At 39.4% G+C, this 23,523-nt stretch overlaps 1 protein-coding gene across 14 annotated transcripts in view; it reads right to left on the bottom strand.

Annotated features, from left to right (window-relative positions):
• Window positions 1–23,523, bottom strand: part of TCF4 (transcription factor 4) — a 348,000-nt gene that overhangs the window by 5,476 nt on the left and 319,001 nt on the right. For 10 of the 14 annotated variants that reach the window (XM_012745438.3, XM_012745444.3, XM_012745439.3 and 7 more), the window contains 4 exons: window positions 5,941–6,076; window positions 4,151–4,313; window positions 682–911; window positions 47–187 (listed from right to left, as the gene is read on the bottom strand). In XM_012745438.3, the coding sequence (XP_012600892.1) occupies window positions 51–187; window positions 682–911; window positions 4,151–4,313; window positions 5,941–6,076 (666 nt within the window). In that variant the 3' untranslated portion in view covers window positions 47–50. The remainder of the gene's footprint in view (window positions 1–46; window positions 188–681; window positions 912–4,150; window positions 4,314–5,940; window positions 6,077–23,523) is intronic. The other 4 variants (XM_012745443.3, XM_012745441.3, XM_012745458.3 and 1 more) reach the window with 1 other exon arrangement.

Here is a 23,523-nt window from a genome sequence, read left to right as displayed (position 1 = left end):
AGAGTTATGAATGGATGATTTCAGAAATAGCTGAAAACCAACTTGCCCTTTTACATCTGTCCCATGTGATTTGATGCATCTCCCATTCCAGGGTGCGGGCCGGCCAAGGAGAGCGGGGGAGGCTCTGAGGACACCTTCTCTTCCTCCCTTCTTTTCAGACAAGCGGCTTTTGGGTTCAGATTCCTTTCTGTGGGGGATTAAAGCACAGGGCGTTTAGTTAATGCCAAAGCTTCTGCTAGAGGGCAGTGACGCATCCTTCTGCATGCTTGACCCCTTTTCTCAGTCTTGACGTTACAGAAGGAACGAACACTTAGCCAGCGTGCACTACAGTGATTCTTTCTGGTCAGTCACTATTAGGAGCCGAACTGCACGGTGAGTCGGAACAGCCACTCTACAGCGTACCAAAGGCTGGTAGAGCCAATAAACTAAGCTCTGATTACTTATGGGACGTATGGAAAGTCACCATGTAGTCTTACTCCTAAGAGCATCCTATAACTTAATTCCAGGAGAAGAGGAGTCTGCCTTATTGACTGAGACACGATCTGCAACTGAAACAATTACTGGGAATGATGCTTAAAAGTCAACTGTCTGCTACTACCCAAGGCCAGGCGTCCACCTTGGCCTGCTCCTGCGGCCAGCTGCCCCCGGGCCCCGCGCCGAGGCCACCCGCCCTGCACTGACCTCGCACTTGCTGCTCCAGGCTGAGGATGACAGCCACGGCCTGGTGGAGGATCAGGAGCTTGGTCTGGGGCTTGTCGCTCTTGAGGTGGAGCTGCACCATGCGGCCCAGCTCCTTGAAAGCCTCGTTGATGTCGCGGACCCGCAGGCGCTCTCGGGCGTTGTTGGCCATCCTCCGCTCCTTCTCGCGCTCCGCCTTCTGCTCGGGCGTCAGGTCCTCGTCATCGTTATTGCTGCGGGCGGAAAGGGAGGCGGCATTTTCTAATGGTGTGGGGGGAAAAGAAGGCGCTTACATTGCTGTTGTTTTCTTCCAGAGTTTTCGGGGAAAACTTTTCCATGTCAAGCCAGGTCCTTGGCAGACTTTTATATCCACTTGACCTTGGGATTGATTGAGACGGCTGTGACAGTCCTTGACACACAAAGATATCTGGTTTCTCCAAGACATTCAAGCTAAACCACACAGGTGAGGATGCTCTGCATTAAAGTTAGGGCCCCGAGTGCGCAAATACTAACGGGGGCGGAGGGGGGCAGCCGGGGAAAACAAAGCTTTATAGATACGATTACACCCCAGCAAGTGGGTCTTGGCCAGCTGACAGGTAGACTAGACTGCATGGTCGCAGTTCAGAAAGACTGTTTAGACCTAACATTTTCTTTTAAAAACATTTCATACCGTGACATCTTAAACCTAGGGAAAATAAGTGACTGAAAAAAGACTTCGATAGGTCAAAATAAACACAAGGCAGCTTAACAGGAGTAAGAAGAAGAAGTCCTACATTTAAGACATCAGAGCAATGGGGTCGAGACAGTGGGGTTTTTGCCCAGGTGACACCATTAGCTTGCTTCGAAGGCCTGGTCAATCCACTTACCCTATCTGAGTCTCATTTTTCTCTCTGTGTTAAATATAACGCTTATATTTAACATGTTTATAATATAACATGATTTCTATGGTTGTTATTGTTATAGACATTTATGATTTTCAGGACAAGCTGGGAACACCTGAATTGATATCAGCTATGCAAAATAATACAAAAACCAAACACCTACCAATTATAAATGACCAGGATCTTGTTGTGAGTCAAAAATGAATCCAAAAGCTAATCTCTGGGCATGATAACCATATATTCTATGATTTGTAACAGAGGGATAGTGGGACCTAATATAGACTGAAAAGATCAGATCAGTTCTGTCCATTTCTGGGTGTCACAGTAACAAATTAGAAACTTTCTAATGGAAGGAAAATAGGATGACAAGCCATCTGGAAAGGACATCAGATGAGGAAGTTTTCATGGCAGCAGGTTTCAAATATTTCAAGGGCTATCATAAAAAAAAGAGAGATATGGAAGATGTCTCAAGAAGGCAGAACAGAACAAAGAGCAAATGATGCCTATTGTTAATTAACATGAACAAGAAAATTTTTTGGATATCAAAGACATAAAAAAAGAAGTAAATGTCACCAAAAAGCAATAGACTCCCCATTACAAGAAACAGTCTGGAAGTGACACCTGGTAATGATGTTAGCCTAGAGATTAAATTGTCAATCTATAGGACCATGAAGGTTAACCTTTACTGTAAAGGTTCACACATCTGAAATATTCACAGAACAAAGATGATTAACTATGTCATTTCAGAGCTGAAAGACATGGGAAGTTATCTCGTGAATGCAACATACATGTGGCGAATGCCGGCTGAACATGGATGGCTCTGACTTCCCATTCTGGAGAATCTCTGGGTAACTTCCAACTTGTAATAAGGACCGACTACACTGGAGAAGCTCTAATCAATCAAATATGGGAGTGGGGAGTGGCATTTTTGGGTTGCAAGTACATGTTGCACATAAAGATGATGTATGTAGCCAAAGACATTTGGGTGAAGAGTGGAAGTTAGGGGGGAGGAGGAAGACACTACAGAAAGTTGCTGTAAGACACCTTCTCCCCATAGCTTCTATGCCTTTCCAGATGTCACTGCCTACCACAGGTGAGTGCTGGTGATACACAACTCAGCTGAAGCAATCAGAAGAGGCCCCCTTTCTCCGCCTTCTCATGCTTTTCACTTGCTCTGATTCCTCCCCCCATGACCACTGCCAATGCCAAGGAAATCAAGGTTGCCATTAACTCGCTCCTATAGCCCACTACGCAAATAGGACGTAATAAGTCAGAGGGAATGAAGTCAAGTCTCTTCTGAGCCTGTCCTGACACCAAAAATTTGGGTAATATTTTTATACATCAAAGATGTGCCATGCCTTACACAAAGGGGGCTTGAAAATGGGAACTTGTCTTCCAAAGGTTTTCAGGCTAATAACTAATTAGAATTGGCTATTCACTTATAAATAAATTGGTTATGCAAATAAAACTGCCTAGATTTGAAAAGCATTGCCTAACGACACAGCTTTGGAGGCATACGTAAGTAAATGTCACAAGAGTGACCTTTTAAAACAAGAAGCTTCTCAATAGCAAGTTAAAATGTTGTTCTGAAACTTCAAAGAATCCATTAATATGCATAAGTTATGGCCACTAGTTAAATTACCAAGAACTGACTCAGGATGTGAAATCCCCTCCTTGGGATTTCTTGCCAATGTGGCTGAGAATCAGGAAACTCTGCAAGGTTAGTGAGAAGGGGTAAGCTAGAAGCGATCACATTTTTGAAACTTGTGGCAGGACACGTAATGTAATTTATCTCAATAACTATAAGGGCAACATGAAACGGCAATGTGTTCTTAATCCATAAAGGATATTAGATAGAACACTGAGAACTCAGCTTTAAAAAGGATGCTGTAGTGTCAGTACAGTTAGTTTACTTTGCAAATAAAAACAACCCAAGGGAATTGAGGCGAAGTACATGGTGACAAGTTCTTCAAAACCCATCTGATTACCAGATTAAAGTACAAGGAGATAGATTTTAATTTAAAGATAACGGATATTTTAAAACAAACCAACCAGAAGCTATTTTCCTGTAGTTGTGTTTTCTGTAGAAAGTAGTATCCAGGAGGAAAAAAATTAGCAATCTAGGTATTATTCTTATATACATCAGCATGTTTAGGAGAAAGCTGGGAAATCACCATTTTCTTACTTTAAAGGTAAGAAAAAAGTAACAGTTGCACATATACCAATTGAGTTTTTAACATGGCTATGATCTCTTTTTAGAATTATTTTAGAAAAAAACCATTTCTGGTCAAATTTGTAGGACACGTATAGTTTTAAAAATAAAGCATTTGCACTTGAATCAGTTACAAATTTTTTTTAGCGTGTGTAGTTAGCACTGGGTCCAAATTCATAAATGCAAAGACATTTCAGGCTTCACTAGAGTACAGGTATCTTAAAGGATACTTTTGGTACTTCTAGATTTGGCCTTTAATTTTCTTTTCAGCTGTAGATTTACCTGCCAGGAAAAAACTGAATAGTTTCTTCCTGTTCTGTTCACTTCATCAAAGTCCAATAAAGGAATTAAATGAAGCGACAGTATTATATACTGTTACCTAGATCTTGACCTAGTAATTGATTTGATATCCTTCTTGTCGTCATCTAATTTCTTGTCCTCGGAAGATTTCGTGTCTTGCAGATTCTCATCGCCCTCATCGTCAGATTTGATCTCAGAGCTGCCGGAGGAGACACTCTGCCCCTGTAGTCCTGGTGGCATGCCTACAGAAAAAAAGAAACCAGGTGACATGAACGCCAAAAACTCGATGCCTATGCCCTAGATCGCAAAGCTGCCAACTAGACAAGTTATACTGCTGAACTGTGATCCTTCTGTCACTTTTTTCCTGCTATCTGGTGAAGTTTCAAAAATGCACCTGCAGAAACAAGTTTTCCCTGCATTGGCTCTAAGGTTAAATTCTATTTTGCAATCTTTTGGAGTAGATGGTAATTTCACTGTCTACAAAACATCAACTTAATTGCAATGAAAATCATAATCATGAAAATCACACACCTCAATGTTCTGATTAAGAACCCAAGTAAATATCAGCTATTATATTGAGTTTCTTCCATATGCAATGATTTAATAGAAAAATGTCCTTAAAATATAATTCCCAGGGAGTACGCTAAATATGTGCAGTCAAGACTTCAATAGATACCCTAATGATATTCCAAAATTAGGCTTCTCTTATTCTCAAGGAGTAATCAGCATTTAAAAATGGTACATATGGAAGGCAGTTTGCTGCTCACTGAAGAAATTTCAAGCTTAAAATATATATTTCTCAACTTTTTAAGATCACACTACATTTTAAAACATAACCCTAATGTAATAATGTATTTCAAAGGTAGAAGCATGCATGTTGAGTATTTCCCTCTATTTGTAATGTGTGTATTCTAGACCCCTGTCACTCAAAATTTGGTCCATGGGCCAGGAGCATCCTTGTCACCTGGGAGCCCATTAGAAATGCAGAATCCCAGGCCTACCGATCAGAACCTGCATTTCAACAAGATCCTCAAGTTGTGCTTATGTGCATTACAGTTTGAAAAGCACAGATCTAGGACAAAGGGAGCAAAACCAAGAGGTTCTTTAAAAAAAAAAAAGGTCATCAAATTATTCTTCTTTAGATAAAAATGGGCAGACACAGCCATATATATAACTAATATTCAGATTTATGTAATGTTTAACAGCTGAAATACTGTCTATATATATTTGTGTGGCAGCGCTATCATTCTCATTTTAAATGTGAAGGGAACGAGAGGTTATTTAATGACTCCTAGTCAGCTGGCCGGCAGACAGCACAGGGAGCCAGGGACCCAGGTCTTGCCCCTGAGGCACAACTTCCTTAGGTCACGAAGAAGCTGCTCGTGGTCACTGGTATGAGGCGATCATTACGGGGCTGGATGACTCAAGAGTGACAATCACCCAAACAAGTTCCATTTTTTAAATGTACCTACATTTCCTTCCATCTTAAACAACAAGAACAATTTCCTTCCTTCCTATTCATTTGGAAATATCATTTTCAGGCCACAACTAACCACATTAGAGGACCTGAATGAGAAAAATGTGGAAATAGCGAAAATAAAATTTCCTCTCATCAGTCTGTTGCCTCATTCCCTGCTGAAATAGGACCAGGATTTCAGAGGATGTTTGAGGAAAGCAGCTATTGAAGAAATACAATTAGCAGGCTAAGTTCCACATACTTTCCCATTTACTTACCATTTCGGTAACAAATTTGATTCTTTGGTTTTCTGCCAGTGCTTCCTGAGGGACGAACGCCAAGTAAGCTGGGGATCAACACTGGGTCTACTGCTGTTTAAGAGAGGTCAGAAGTGCCCTCCGAGGCAGACCTACCTCTGTAGGGGTCCTGGGGCGGGTTCAGGTCAGGGGAAGTTGCAGACTGGACAGGAAGCTGTGGGACGGGAACCTGGTTTGGCAGAAGAGAATGGCTGCCTCTCAGGGCCACGCCATCTTCACGATGGGCCCCGACCTGAAAGGGTGAGAGGGACCACAGAGTTTATTGGGAACCAGAGGTGTGACTGCTATTTATTTCCAGGGGCAGCCAAGGACCAGGTGAAAGCAAACTGGCCTTTGAAAAAAAACAATCCTCCCAAATGCATTTCACTAGAGGGCGCTGAAGGACCGCATATGCACCTATAATTCCCTGCGAAAACACTTAACACTCAGTAAGATGCCGTGCTGTACATTCAGTGACAAATATGGCAGAGTATCTCAGGCAGGTAAAACGTCAAATTGTCTCCCAGGGTGCTGCAGTGGAGCGCACTGATTCGTACCCATCTGTCTTCTATCATGTCCGCCAACAGATCTGACAATTATCTTAATGCCCATATGCTTAATTGTGGGCTTCTCAATTCCCCCATTGCTATCGGAAATCCTACAGGAATTTCAATTTGGCATTCGACTTTCATTTCAGGGGATAAGATTCTCAGGCCTGCCATTTTTTTTTTCCATAATGCCAGCTAAGCCTCTGACAGCGGAAGCTACAGCAGTATGGGACATAGCCCCTGCTCGGTACAAATATAATAAAATGTCACCTGGCTTTCCCAAACTGGCAGCCCATTCCAAATTAATGTTTACTGTATTTCATCAGCTGCTGAGTTCCAAATCCAAAGGGGGACCGTTTCTGCCAATGCCACCACACCGGAAAATGTACCAATAAAGGTTTTATTAAACACACCAGTAATGCCATCATTGCCATGAAAAGATGTTTGGACATTTTTCCATTTTCCCCCCACTATTCTGATCCTAGAAAGACACCATATTGTAAACACTCTTTATGCTTCCACGAATAAAATTATAGAGTACTGCATGATTACTTGATTTGAGAAAAAAAAGATATTGCTGAGCTTTTTATTTACTGCTACTACCTGCTTTGGGGTCCAGAGACATTGAACTTGTGGCAGCAATTTATAGCACATGCCTTAAAGCAAAACCATTAAGCATTTATAAACTAAGAGGAACATGAGTAGTTCATATTTTCTTTTGTATTTCTAAGTAGTTATTTTCTGAGCCTGTTGTTAAGTGAACATTTATGCAGGACAGTGGGCCTAAAACTAAAAAGTATTTACTCATGCATTTATACTGCTATGAATCAAAACTTAATTTTTTTAATCCAAAAATAATAACATCACAAAGCAGAATCTTCACTCTTTTGCTACCAAAAAATGTTTTAAGAGTATTTCTAAAGAACGCACAACAAGAACCTGAACCAACAACAAATGCACAGGACCGAAGCACATGCTATTTAAAGACAGGCAAGTATTAATTGTCAGCTATACACACACATGCACACATACAGATACGCTCCAAAACAACACTCACGCACAAATAATTCAGGTGAAGAAGATCACATAAATCATACTCATTGTTCAGATTCAAAATATAGCAAGACTAGTAAAAGGCTCAAGGCTTATAAACATCAGAAGTATAAATGAATGCTACAGCTGAGACATCTGGGAAGTCCTGTGCTAACTGGTGCCTGTGATGTGACACAGAACTTTCTGGATGGTGGTTATTTAGCCTATATGGAACTACTTTAAATGTACTGAGATCCTGATTTTCTTTCAAAGCAGCCATTCCATTTCCTCACAAATTGGCCTCTTTGCAGATTCCACTCTCTGGTCCTAGGTTCAACTTCTGGAGTTCCATAGCTCAAGTGAAGACCATTTCCATATAGTCAGCTGTGTAGACATACCCTGCTTCCTGTCTTTCCTCTGGGGCTGAAGTCACTCTCTTACAGACGGACCATGACCAGCGGGCTCCTTCAACCATTTCTCATTCACTCTTCCCATATATTTTTATTTTTATTGCCAGTAAGAGCGATAGCTATTTTCCATTTGGGTTTTGATTTGACATTTTTATATTTGTGCATTTAGAAGACTGATTCAATAAATGATTATCCTTTCAATCTAAGATGTCAACTTGTAAGCATTAATTTTACAGGCCTTGATCAAATGGCACCTCTATGTCTGTCAGTCAATGTAAACCCAAATAATTACCTTATTGCTGATTCTTATTTATTGGCATTCCCAAATGGATTTAACTTCTTGAGTTTCCACAAAGAATGATTCAAAGTTGGAATCACTGAAGGTAGCCACAGATTTGAGCATAGGGAAGATGTCTAGTCCTTCTATTTCAGAATCATTCTATTAAGATCCCCCTTCTTTGTAGAGGCATCTGTGACGAACTTAAGGTTAATAGTTTGCTTTTCACTTAAAATATATGCAGCTATCGATCCTGAAATTTTTCCCCCTTTTGAGCAGCGGTCCAGACCTTTCTGCCACCAAGAACCAGTTTTTTGGAAGACAATTTTTCCACAGACCAGGATGGTGGGAGTGGTTTTGGGATGAGTCAAGCTCATTACATTTATTGTACACTTTATTTTTATTATTATTACATTGTAATATATAATGAAATAATTATACAACTCCCCATAATACAGAATCTAATGCCGCTGCTAATCTGACAGGAAGTGGAACTCAGGCGGTGATGCAAGCCATGGGGAGCGGCTGTAAACACAGATGAGGCTTCCCTCACTCATTTGCCACTCCCCTCCTCCTGTATGGTCCAGTTCCTATTAGGCCATGGACCACTACTGTCTGTGGCCCAGGGGTTGGGGACCACAGCTCTAGAGCACACTGAGATAAGTTCTCATAAGAGGAAAAAAGAACCCACAAACAATTACCTTTTTATTTTCTTTGCCTCAACTATTATGAAAGACTATATAACTGAGTGAAAAGAGTACAATAATCATAGCATCTAGATGATGATGATTCTTTTTTTCTTTTCTTTTCTTTCTTTCTTTCTTTTTTTTTTTTTATGAGATAGGGTCTCATTCTGTCACCCAGGCTGGTCTTGAACTCCTGCCCTCTAGCAATCCTTCCGCCTCAGCCTCCCAAGTTGCTGGGATTACAAGCATGAGCCACCATGTATGACTTTAGATTCTAAATGTTAACTGGCTTATTCGTTAGCTGTTATTAACCATTGTAAGTTACTGAAATGCAAAAAGAAGAAAATAATGCTAAAAGTTATATAGAGAATAAGTCCCAGCTTTATTGTAAGGATTAGTGATAGTACAAACAAAACAACTGGCACACAGTAGGTACGTAATAATTACAGATAGTATTATGTATTTGAACTGAATATACTTGCATATTACATAAAAGTAACAGCCTATGTAGTTCAAGAACCCTCAAAACTCTAGCCACCTTCACTCATGGTCATCTTTGTGCTCTGTCTCTATTTAGTTCATATTCATGTGATTCCAAATCTTTCTCCTGTACAATGACAGAAACATCTTAAACGGTATAAATACATTTGAAAATATAGCCGTTCCATTGATATTTTTGTCTGGATTTTAGACGTGTTACTTGGCCTATTTTCTACAGATCATCTTAGAGCATCACAAATAGTATCAATCTTCTTCCATAAAGGAAGTTAGAGACAGAGTTGTCCTTGATGTCTTAAGGCCTCCCTTGTCACTACGTGTATTCCGGGTCACAGGAATGACCTCTGAAACGTCCAGATCCAAGCGGTAACGAGCTTGGTTCTCCAGGATCAATTCTGCTGCCTGTGACTGGGGAACAGTATTCCAATTTGAAGAATTAGCTTTGCTTAGCTTGTTTCCTTGGTCACAGACAGCATGTTCTAACCCTATTTACTTCTCTTTCAGAAACATTATTTCTGGTCACATAAGAGACCAGGAAAAGAAACACCATGGATAGTCAGCACAAATCCATCACTAAAATAATTCAGAAATAGAGTAACCGGTACCGCCATCTGTATATATATAAAGGTCAGGGATTTGCCCACTTTCATGTAACAAATATATAATAATGTAAACAGGAAAAAGAAGATTGCTTCAATTTATAAATTAATTCTAAGTATGACACACGGCTCCTATTTTTAGAAAATCCATACTTCACTAAAGCCCTATTTTGATAACCTTTTTATATAGATAATGATAGCCTAAAGTTAAAAGCCAGCTATGAGATAGTTAATTTTATTAATACTGATTGTAAATTTTTTGCAATCTTTACAGAGTCTCCTCATAGTCACGTATATACAGTTTTAGATATATTTACATTTAAAGTAAAAGATAAAAGTAAAATTTAAAAATTATTCCATAATTATTAGTTGACTGATCAGAGAGTATATTTATTAATTCAGTAAACATTTTCTAATCTAGTCCATGCTTCCCACTTAGTGAGGTGTTGGGAACAGAGTGGTGAATAACTCAGATGTGGCCTCTGTCCTCATGGGACTTATAGTGATCCTTTGGAAGATTTCTGTGCATTGATCAATTTAGGGTGGTAGGAACAGAGACTTATTCCAGTTTATTAAAATAAAAGGAGATTTATCATAATGATTTCTGTGACTTAGGTTTTGGACCCAGAGAGCTCTTGGGACCTAAGGCCATTCATTGCCTCTTCTGGGCCGTTCAGTCTCTTCCCTCCCTCCGAGGTCACCTTGGCTTCTTTTGTCTGGCTCCTGCCCCTCAAACTATAGGCTGGTGTCTCTTGGTGCAGTCTTCTTGGTGTTTCTTGGTATATCCTTTCAGGTTCTGTACTTGCTGCTAACTCCCTCTCTTATCTAGGTTCAGAAGGCCAAGATCATCTGATGGCCCAGCTCATTTTAAAGCAGACTTGGGGCATCCTATGAATGGGCCACCCTAGAATCAGGCGTTTTCCTGACCCAGTGAGCTACAAAGAGGAGGAGGAGATAAGATCCTAATTCCAAACATGACTGCCTTAGGATGTCCCTTCCACAGGCCTGGTAAATCATTACTGGTCCAGGTACATGCAAATGTCTAAGTTACACTGTTTCTTAGGTCAAATTATATTCAAATTCTGACATAGCTATTTAAATTCTTCTGCGTGCATTTATCATTGGGAATAATTAAATACCTTTAGATATGCATTAATTCTTTTGAATCCCATAAGCACCATAGAATCTTAAATAATCTTATTTTCCGAGGAAAGGATTGCTATATTAGAAGCACTTTTAAGTCACAGAACTTAGACTTTAAGGGCTAAGGTTGAAATTGGTCAAGCCAAATTCTTCATTTTACAAAGAAGAAAGCTAAGGCTGAGAATGTTTAAGTGACACAGTCAATGTCTAGTTAGAGATCTAAGACAGACTTTGAACTCAGAAATAACACTGAACAATTTGATTGGATATACACACACACACACATACATACACACATACATACAGGAAAGGGAATTAAAGGGCAAATATAAAGGCCAAAGGGGTTTAGTTCCTGGTGTGTAAAAATGTATACACACATATGCACAAATATACACACAACTATGTACAAGCAGATTACATATATATATGTATATATATATATATATATAAATGAAAATCATTTTAGTTTTCTTTATCTTAGAGGAAAAAATCATAGTTCACCAGCTCAGGCCAAGGCAAAGATGTCTCACTAAATTATAAAATTTAATATTTGCCACGACTCCTCCAACATAAACAGATTTAAAAGACACGCAGTTTTAAACTGGGTGGCTGTTGGCCAGGCTGTTTTTATACAGGGATACGTAGAGCATCTTGGTAAATATCCTTGTCCTTATCCTCAAGCTAACAACAAACACCACAAACAAAAAAGACATTCAGTGTTTTTGCTCTCTTTGTTTCCAGGGAGTATTGTGAAAGTAATTATTCTGTTGTATTTAAGAGGCCTATTTCATGGATGGGAAAATGTATTAAATTTCATTTGGCAGTTATTCAATCCTAGTTAATGTTATCTCCAGAGATAACTGCTTCAAAACAGGCTTTCAGACCTCAGTTACTTCTATTCTACCATAATCCTTCTAAAAGAGTGTAGGATGGGAACTTTAGGAAACTTGTCATCAATATCTAGACCAAGTGATAATGACACAAAATCAGATATGCTATTATAAACATTTTGGTATATCAAAATAAAGGCTGTTATTAATGGCATCTTGCTTACAATTTTTCTTTTGACCTAGGTGTTTTAAAAAGAAGAAAACAAGAAAATGGAACAAAGAAAAAAAAAAAGTCCTGGTAACTTTTACTTTTCTCTCTTGTTTTTCCATTAACACAAAAGAAAAGTTGATGGGCTTTCACTGTAATTAGAAACCCATTGATACAGAAAACAGTTTTGGTGTCTGAACTGTAATCTCCCCATGAAATATCAATTATACATGACAGTTGTAGAGTACTAGATTTCAATTTCAATTATCTTGCCAGATCTCTGTAATATTAGAGGAAAGCAAACTTATTTTCTCAAATGTGCAAAATACCTTTTAGTCTAAAAGTGCATCTTTTAAAGAGGTGAGAAGTGATCATGCAAACATTTTTTTTAATGGTTCACAGATGGGAACTCACAAGTTCATGAAATGGGAGCAGTAGACAGATACCATCAGGAACCATACCGGAAGCACAGAGACTCTAGAAAACAAGACCTACCCCTAACAACCATCTCTTGTGGGAGAAAGACTTAACATCTGGGACACTCCCACTACAAATATAATTTCCATATTCCTCAGTTTAAAAAATTATCAGACTATTTTTTAAAATTCATATGATTAAACATTTAACAGACTTTTCACTAAAGTGAGATCTGGATTCAATTTTTTTGTTTGGATTTTAGTTTGATTCTTAAAATGTTTACTGGGAGAAGATTTCGTAACTGTCTTGAGAACACCTAAGTTTTCTTTCCCAGAAATCTCACAGCTTCACTTATGCTTTGCTTAAAATTTAAAGTAATTCCTTATTGTGCAATTCTTGGAGATTTATTTAATGCTTATTCTCCAGATAATAAAATAATCTTCAAGAGCATTTAAACATGATTTAAATGATCCTGATCTTGGCAGTGTTTATCTATCATGTGATCAGATAGGCTGATCCACTGAAGTGGTTGAAATGAATGATTCTGTGATATAGTTCAAGAGATGCAAATGGGTCTAGGATGACTTCAGTTCATCTTTCCTTTTCTAACTCGTAAGTTCCATCTATTGAAACTGTTTCATTTCTCTCTTTTGTATCTCCACCCCCACCCTCAACTCTCCACATCATTTTCCTACAAGTGGAAACCATAACTGGGTGTGGTTCACCCAGTGAGGACCATAGCAGATTAACAGAGCCCATTCCTCCACCCCTTCCCTGTCCCAGGTAGAAGGCTCATAAGTAGGTGGCATGGAACTAATTCTAGTGAATCAAACTCATCCAGGACAGGGATTACGGTCTTGCCTGTAAGCAGCTTCTTTTGTTCAGAGTAAAGAAAAAGACAATTGGATGCTGAACGTGTACTTGGGATTCTGGATGCCTGAAGTGCAGGCACACCCGTGTTGAGTGCACACTCATGCCACATGACACGCTCTGTAGCCAGCCCAAGACGGTCCATCCCCAGGGATTTATCATTAGCAACTTGCCCTTATTTTTTAAATGCTTTTTTTATTATCCAAGTAACACACGCTTATTATAAAATATTTGGAAGGAGAGAAGAAGTGTAAAGAAGCTTACTTACATTAATGAAACATCTCTTTCCCATCACTTTCTAAATACTCGCCTTTTAAATGCAATATCCTCTCCCTATCACTTGGTCCTTTGCGTATTAAGGTTTCCACATGACCCTTCCTTTGTTCTATGGATCAAGACTAAGATCCCTGCCTTGTGCTGCTGCATCCTTTCCCTGGGTACCCCGGGACCATTCCAGTTCCCTCCTCATGGCCCCTCATCTGTTGGGTAAACTCCCACATCACCAAGGCCTGAGCAAAGGCTTCCCTGCTATGTCTGCTGGGCTGGTTTCTCCTTATAACTCAACAGCCGCGTCTCTTTCATCAGTCCCGGAGGTCCTCTGCTCTGACCCTTCACAACTGTGTGCATCTCCAGAGCTCCTCACTTTCCCAGCTTCAATACAGCTTTCCCTGATTCTTCATTACAGACACCACTCTTAACACACATTCAAGGGCATCATTTAATAGCGGCTGGAATAAACTCCAATGCTTTTGTTTTGCCACCATTCATAAAGGCTATACTTGTCTTTTGTTGTCGGTGTCCCAAGGGCGGGAGGCTGGGTGTAGGTCACTGCATGGGAGTGTAATATTACAATGTGCAATTAGATGCTTCCTAAATAGTAAATGATGACACAAGGGCATGGATCTCTCAGACTATGTCTGAAACCTAAGACCTTTGATGTTGTCAAATATACATTTCGCATGTTTCTATCAAATAATAAACATTCCATTTAATTCAACAAATGACTTCCGAATGTCTACTACATGTAAAGCACTATTTAGGCATTTGTGGGGAAAATGATAAAAGACAGATAAGTCTATTACTTTACAGGCATTTATATTTTAATGGTGGGGTAATATAATTACTATATAAGACAAGATAAGACGAATGTCATAAAAGCATATGAGGTTATGGTTGGGTTTTAAAGGATGATGAAGTCATATTTCATTTGGGCAACCAGGAACTACTTCAAGAAGGTGGCATTTTAGATAGGTTGTGAATGATGGGTAGAATTTTGATACAGATTGTCTAAATATATGTTTTAAAAACTGACATTTAACACTAAATAATATCCCAAGTTAAATGAAAATTTCCAATTTTACATCAATAAGTGGCATTACTTAATTATCGTGTGTGTGTGTATGGGCGTGTGCATGTGTGTATGAAGAAGCAAGCAGATAAGGTCTGTGTGTTAACATGTGTTTTCATATTGTCAGACTACATATTTCTGAGAAAAAGCAGATTTTTGTAAAGCCCTTAAAAACCTCCATGGCTTTGCTACAAAGCGAACAACACAGGGCATTTTGGACACAAATGGTACCTCACTGTATGTGTGTATTATTGGCCCGAATGATTCACTCTTATTTAATTGCAACAAAGTCTTTCATCTCCCAGCTATACAATAATAGTTTCCATATGACCGGTGGCTCTGCTATAAATAAGATCAAAAGCAAAAGAAAGGATTTAATAAAAGAAAATGACATTAAGAGTAGCATTAAATCATGAAAAAAAATACCAATATCCAACTCTTTTTTTTTTTTTTATTTTTAGAATAAAGCACCACAAAGTACTAAGCAGCTTCCCCAGCATCTCATGAAAACTCATTTTACAAGCAGTGGACACATGCGAAATTCACTGCATATGCCTGAGAGTGACAAAGACTGAGTTGTGGGGTTGTGTGTGAGGGGTGGGGGCGGAATGCCCTATTTAGGATTAGGCTGGAAAACAGGTAATAGACCGAACAGCTACTTTCACATTGTAAAGAGTCAAGGGGCCGTGTCAATGGCAAACATCCATCCATTTCTCTGTCCTTTTCTTGACTATTCAATGGAGAAAGACTTTTTGATAATCCAGAGTTTCTCAGAGAATCATAACATTGTTCAACTCTGGTACATGAGTTCTGAGAAAGGAAGTTTTTTTTGGCAATGCACAGGGACTTGATATGAAGAGCCAACTTCCCAAACAAATTTTCTTCTAGTTCTTAAAAAAAAAAATTACAATGTTAATCTCTATTCCCGACTGGATAAACAGCTGCTAATAACCCCCAGTTCCCAAGGGAGGAGGCTTATTTCCTTTCATCTTCAGACTGGTGGATACCTGACGTGCACTGGACTTTAGTGATTCCACATGTTTCTGGCTCGATTTTTTTCAAAATTGCTTCGGTATGGGTCTTGCCAAGTCAGCTTTCTTTTCTCCCTTGCCCTTAAGACTGCATTCAAAAGCTCAGAAGACAACAGTCAGCTCTGGTACTACCTTTATGAAATAGCAGTTTGTTTACTGTTGCTGTGTTTAAAGAAGAAATTCAAGCACTTGTAATCTCCACTACAGCCTCGGACACTCGTATTTGCAGCCGTGTGGGGGAAATGATCATTTTCATTTCTTTCAGAGCAAGCTCATTATTCACTCAAGGGCTGACTACGTTCAAAGATACTCAATTTCAAATGGTACTGCTAATGCACTTATTTTTATGTGTCTGTGTCCTAAATAAAGGAGCAAATTTCAACTCTTTTTCTCCTAAAAGGAAGCGCCCTGCAGAAGGTTAGAGAGCCAGCTGGGCCCCAGAGTCTTCCTCACTTGTTCTCGAGCACCTGCTTTAACGGTGACCTCAGTTCCATATCTCAAGATTCAGACATTTTGCAAAACAGCTTTTTAAACAAAACCCAGCTGTTTCCCATCTAGACTACAGGGGGGAAATTTTGGGCAGCTTACAGAAACATTACCCAGAGACTACCATTCTTCAATAACTTTCACACACTTTCAGCTCCAAACGAGAGCCGGCCGTGAGCAGAAGCTGGGGAGAAGGCAAATGCGAAATTAAAACATGGAAACTCAATACCGTGGTTTTTGACAATGTGTCCAATTAACTGCTTTAAAATGAATGTGCCTATTGTATCAGGACAATGCTTCACCAAAGATGTCATTTAACAAATACTGGGCAGATCTTTTGGTTAAACTCAACTTTATAGCTCTAATTCAATTTATGGATATAGAGGAAGCTATAATTATGCACAACTGTGAATTTCAACCAACTAGGTAGAACCCTCCATGTTCTAGAAAATGCAGTCAGTGCTACGGCTTCTTTTCGGTTCTCATTCCTAAGGCTGCTTTGCCCGAACCCTCTTTGTTATGAACCCATTTTACACTTCTGTTTTCTAAGCAATTAAGATACTTTTGATTTGAAAAATTTACAGCCACAATAAAAGTTGGAATAACACAACGGCCACAGAATTTGAAAAAATATAAAATGGCCAAGGCCTAATCTTGGCTTTCAAACGGTGCCAAGTTGCTCCAGTATTTTCTGTTTTGGTATGAATGACATAACTGAATTACTTCATGAGTTGCTACTTTAATTCCTAAGGGTGGAAAATTCCATGAGTTAACTTAATTTGGATGTGAAAAATATACATGAAAGCTCTCTCTTCCTGTGGACTCTCATGTGAAATGTTCGAGCCAATTGTTGGAGCTGCTGTGCCATGCACAGAGGGTCTTGTCACCTAATGTGGCCTAGGCTGGCAACTACACAGCCCCGCATCATCGGGCAATTTTCTTAACTTCCATCTGGGCACATAAGAGCCATTATTTTCTGGTTTTGTTATCATGCTTATTATATGGTTTTGCAATGCCTTTTCTATCCTACTTCTAATTGTTGAAATTCTACGCAGACTCTAATATGGGCTCAATGACATCTTCTCTAGGAAGCTTTTCCTAGCTGTTTGAATTCCTTCTTAGGTCACTGAACAATTCTACCTTGCGTGATAGTTAGACACATACTTGAATTATCACCCTACTAGGATAAAAGCCCTGTAAGATCAGAGACTTCCTCATACACATCTATGCACTCCAACAGCATCTGAAGAACAGCAGATACAGAATCAGTGAATGAACATATGTGTATTTCCTAATATATACAATATATACTGCCCCCCTGAAAATATACCTTCATGAGAAGATGAAGGTAACATTACATTTTTTAAAAGGCAACAGTTGTTCCTATTCCAAATTATGGACAGTTTACAATTGTGTCCTTCTACCCAATAAAAGTTCAACCAAAAAAAATGAGTCCTGTGCTATTAAAGGTGTCTGCCTGCTTTTCCCTCCATTATTTAAGAAGAAAACAATGAAAGAATATGATGAGGTTATAGGGTCTGTTTTAAATTTTTTTTTTTTCTGTATTTTAAAAGTGGGGAAGACAACAAGGTTTCTGTTTTTAATTTTTCTAAGGTTCACCGCTCCAGGATAATACTGAGCACTAGAGAACTAGGATTTGTTTGTCCCAGGAGCACAGAGAGCAGGTTTAGGGGAGACATCCAATGCAGACTGACTACTTTGAGGTCAAAGGGTCTGAATTTCTGAATTTGAATAAAATATGTATTGGGGAAGAAAAAAGGGGACACACCTAATTTGGAACCCACTGCTTTGAGACCTGGGCATGCACGATAAGTATCCTAACCACTTATCGCAAGGGTTGCTGAATAGAGCTTAAATGGTCTCACTGCTATTGCTATATTCAAGACTGTTTGACTTTTATTTAATTTAATACAGAAATATCAAATGGTGAGCTCAGGGATTCTGAAGCTATTATAACTAATCCATAGTTAAGAGAATTTCTTCAAGTCCTTTTCCTTCTCTGTCCTTTTTTCAAGTTTTCTTAAACTCTGATATTGATATAGATTAAAACTTTCAGTTGGGGTTGCTAATCTTTCAGAAATATTTGATAATTGGGGAGATTAGGGGAGATGGTAGAACACTAGAGGCAAATATCCTAATTTCAAAAATATATGTAGTAGCTATTGAAAAATGATGTTGATGACTGAGATCTTGGGTGAAATTCCACAACAGGCTTTAAAAGATAGTTTTGAAGTGCTCTGAAAACAGAGGCAGCGGCCTCTCAAACTGTTTTGCTCCCACCAAGAACAAGTCTCTCTGGACAAACTTCATTTTCTCATTCACGAGCATGCTGCACGCCTGGTCTCCTGTGACAATGCTATGGATAACAGGAGAAGGGCACCCTGCCTGAGAACACAACGAGGGGTCTAGAACTGGTTGAGAGATTAAACTCAAAGAGCAGAGGACAACAGAAGTATAGAGAGAATGTCTGTTAACACGCAGCCTCATGGCCTTCTGGTCTATGTCTTCCTCCGGTCAATATTATTATCGGTGGCTTTGATTTGAGCATTAATGACACCCATCAGATCTGCCAACAACAGAGCTGGCAGAGGATGGGACTGAGTAAGGACCTCGAGTAAGCTTTTAGACTGGAGACAGACTGAGGCTGCAACAGAAAATTAGGCGAAGTATTGTACAGGTGTAATAAAAGGCGTACAAGGAGAGTTGGGAGACATGTGGTTTATGGATTTTAGCTGATTACAAGTTTAATATATGTCAGCAGGATGATGAGACCATCAAAATTAGCAAATAGGATTTTATGAGTGGCCTTTGTGAAGATGTATGTGTTGAAAGGGGGAAGTGACAGATCCACCCTAGTGCATGCTGGTGATTGCTTGAGCACCGTGTTCAGTGTGAGAGTCTATACGCTAAGAGTTGTTGGGTGTGGGGTGAAATATCCTTGCTAACCTAGGGACAATGTACTAGAAAGTCATGGAGCTCATGACAGGAAGTCAAAACTTTTTCTTTAAGTTAGATACTTGAAGATAAAGATCTTCAATCTAGAGAAAAAAACACTGAACACGCTGTCTTCAAATAACTGAAGGTTTCTCAAGTGTTTGTTGGGTTGGACTGGGGCAACTCCAATGGGCAGAAAAATAAGGACTGCACAGAGAGAAAATCTGGGCTGGACAGAGGCAGGATCTTTCAAATGTTTGATGGAAACAGGATCTGTGAGCATTTAGAGCTACTCACCCTTGGAGGATAGAGGAAGGAGGCTGATCAAGGCTTGCTGGCTGCTTGGCAGGTAATCATAGGGAGATTTGGGTGGAGGTGATCTCTAAGGTCCCTGAGAGTCTATGATGACAACTGCTTAGAAATGAAGCATGTGCTCAAATATACACAAAATTTTATGGAATCGAAATCTGAGAAAGCCTGAGAGAAGCAAGACTGAAGATGATAACGCCTCTGCTGATCACATTTTTGTTGAAGAGATATACAAAGAAACAATTTTCTGATTCCTGCTATTCCCATGACTACATATCAGCAAAAGCCACGGCACATCAATGCCCATTACCCTCTCTTGTTGCCAAGTATTACTGGCAGAGCTAAACAGCAACTTTTTGCAAGGAACCCAGGGGCATCGGAAGAGTTTTCTGGGATTTCATTAGTTAAGTGAGAGTAACAGAATGGTTTCTAATACCACCCACAGTTTTGAAACGGCTATGGTATTAGGTTAAAGAGGAAGTCTGCTGTGGCAGTGTGGGCTATAGCGCAATGAGTGTTGGTCTAGCTGCTGGTTTGTCTGATTTCTAATCCAACCTGGCCATTAACTAGTGAGAAACCATGGTTGGGTCACATCCCCTTCCTGGGTGAGGCCTCAGTCTTCATTCACCAGCAAAACAAAGGCTAACTGACTCCTGGGGTGCTTTTAGAATCTAACTCAGTGGTCTGGACTGTATGCAAGCTAAACTAATTTAAGTTTGTCCTAGGCAGCCCTGAGAGGTAAAAGTTTTCAGATATCCAGTTAAATAAAAAGATGTTTCTTCCCTCAATGAATGTTCTTTGGAAGAATTCTATTTAATCCAAAGTAAAACTAAAAATGTTATTGAAAAGTGGAAAACTGGGATAAGATTGGCTTATATTGGTGGTTTCTGAAGTATGTTCCACATCCCCTCCTGTGCAAGTCTCATGCAATGCTGAGAAGGATAGGTGTGGGGGTAAGTTTGATGGGCTCCCCCATTCCTAAGTCAACTTGAACACTTTGATCACTGTTCCTCTACCAAGTGACCACACAATCTTTCTCTCCTCTTATGGGGCCTAGTAGATTGATATGCAGCAAATTGTTTCCTCCAAGTCTATGAATCTCTTGACAGCAGAGAGCATGGCTTAGCATGGAGCCTGGACTTGGTAACCATTGATAAATGTTATTGAAATGAATGAATGGACTTTAAACAAAAAATGATCTGGAAACTACACCAAGATCATTTCTCAATGATCCCAGCATTGCTGACTCTACTGACAAATAACCAGGAGCACAAACAGTATCACATAAAGACATTTTCAATGTGGGATTTGTACTTATTTAGGTAAAAGAAGAGGTTAGGCCACTTGAAAGGCTTCCTTTCAGGTCTCATCTGTGGATCTGAATACTGAATGAATAACAGAATTATATTTGGGAAATTGCTATTTTAATAATTTATAAGAAATCTGATAATTTGATATCAGGATTAACCATGGAGGTATCTGAGGCACAAAGGGGATTATATATTTGATAAGAGTTTCTAACCAGGTTAGTGACAGATCCAGCTATTTCCTTATTCTCCCACATACAGAAATTTCTGCTTTAATTCTATTATAAAAGTAGGTGGTTATGGTAAGAAAAATAAAGTAATAATTTAAAATTTACTACCTCAAGGATCCTAGGAGGAACATTCACACTTCTTGGCCACTTAGCACAAATATGTTGATTTAAGAATAAGTGCACAGACAATGTGAGTTTTAATTTGAGTATGCTACCACACTGTAGAGTTCTCTATTCTACATGTGGGCAAAGAGCTTCTCTGGGAACTTGGCCATGGAATACCTGGAAACTTCTTTCGCCAAGCATCACTTATCAAAGCTTGAAAATCGCAAGTTCCCAACACCTAAAATTAGTTATCAAAAGGTGTACTCATAGATAATCTTGAGAGAGAGTAAGCACAGTAGCAAAAGAAAGCATTGAATTTGGAGTCCAGTATCTAAATCTAGCTGCATGACTCGAGACTAACTACTCAAATTTCCTAAGACTCATTTTACCAACACCTAGAATGGCCACGATTATCATCCTCACTGGGCTCTTGTGAAGATTAGCTAAGACAATGCACAGGGTGCCCCTAGCAAAGGGCCTGGCAACTCATCAGGCACTCAGAAGATGTCAGTTTCTTCTCTTCCCTTTTAATTGATGATCTATTTACTGGGACAGAAACAAAATAGAATATGTGGGGCTCAGGGAATTTACGACAGTTGGTCAGACAGAAATCATACCTAGAAAAGGTGAAAAGGTGCAGAGCTACATATAGCCCGGTAAGATAAATATCTAGAAATGGTATGATTCATAGTGCTACAACAGTAAAGAAGAAAATGACTCTAGGGTGGGTGGGGGTGGCAAGGGAAGGCTTCCTGGAAGAATTTGAATCAGTACTTTGAGAATGGGTGGGAATTAGATGGAGAGAGATGAGCAGATAGGGCCAAGCCAGATATTAATAGATATAGAAGCACCTTACGAGAATGTACAGGGCAAATTCTGGTAATATTCAGAAAAAGACTGGTCTTTCTAGCAAAATTTTTGCATATTGCAATAGCTAAACATAAGGCTTTTGGTAAATGGTCATGGATCTTAAATGTTGGGCTAAGGAATTGGTCTTTATCTTGTAATGGAAAGCCAGTGAAAGCTTTCAAAGCAGGAAATGAACATAGCCAGATAGTATCATCTAGAGAGCTTGCAACTATACAACGTACACTCCCATGTTATGAGCCACGCCGCTGTGAAAAAAATCCCTTTCATTATACTAATACTTAGTAAATCACTGAAGACCAACTTCAGAACTCCAAGGAAAACATTTTTATGAATCAAAAGCTAAGTACAATATGTTAGCAATTAAATGAGATAACATAACAGCCGAGGCAGAACCACAGTCTTCCCCGCCACGGTTTTCAAGCTGCTGCAGAAAGAAATGCTTCTATCATCTTCCAAGTTATCAAGCCATTTTGTTTTGATTTTCGGAAGGCGGGGAGAGAAGAACCGAGAAGAGTTACTGAGGTCAACAGGATTCAAAGCTGTCTATTCTTTAATCAGAAGGAATTATTAAGGAGAGTTAAGAGGGAGATTTGCTCAAAACAAAACCGGGCCTGGGATGAGTTTCAAGTTACTGGGACTCACTTCCACACCAGAACAACAAACGAAGGTGTGTGGCTGGGAATGAGACTCTCACCACTGCTCTCTGCCGAAGTTTCCGGTGAATACCTCCCACGGCTACTTTATTTACTGCAGCTGGCTGAAGTTTTATAGCCTGTTTCATGTATTAAAATTCAAATGTGGAAAACATTACCAGTATCCTCCTTGAATTTTTTTTTTTTGTTGTTGTTGTTGTTGGGGGGGGGGGGTTAGGGAGGGTGGTTTTTTTTTTTTTCCCTTAAATTTTCTTTTTATTGTGGAATGTATCAAGCGGTCAAAGGCTAACTTCAGACTGACTAAATTCAAGAACTATTTCCTTTGTTCTTCTGTTTTTGTTTTAAAATTCATACCCGTTAGCACAGGAAAGATATGCCAATCCAATCTCCTTCACACACATTAGCATTTTGGGCTGAGGAATCCAGATTCTGGGGACTTGCCTGATGGTTTTCAAGAAGAAAGGAGAAAAGACTGTAAAACCCCATTTGGTTCAAAGGGCAGGAGGTTGGTGACATGCCACATCTTTGGAGTTACGCTATGATCTGGTTGGCTCTGTGGCTGTCCTTGATTGAATGAATATTAAATGTCTCCAGAGAAGAGAACAGGAACTTTTTTCCCCATCAGCAAAACTGGTGGCTTTACTGCTTCTGTATAGTTTTATTCCAAAATCAAATCAAAGAAGTTTCTGCGTAACATTAGCGAATTATTTCTCTTTTCCTACTGTTCTATTCAATCTTCTCCCTTTCCCTTCCACCAGGGTCAGTCCAACTTCCCCTATCCAAAAATAATCCTAGTCTTTTCCTCCCATTCCACCTCTGAATCTGATCCAAAGAAGAGGCAATTCAAAGGTCAAATAGTTGCAAAAAGCATCTATGTATAGTTTAATA

Source organism: Microcebus murinus, chromosome 17 (assembly GCF_040939455.1).
Source record: "Microcebus murinus isolate Inina chromosome 17, M.murinus_Inina_mat1.0, whole genome shotgun sequence".
NCBI lineage: Eukaryota > Metazoa > Chordata > Mammalia > Primates > Cheirogaleidae > Microcebus > Microcebus murinus.
This window is presented reverse-complemented; position numbering and strand designations above follow the sequence as displayed.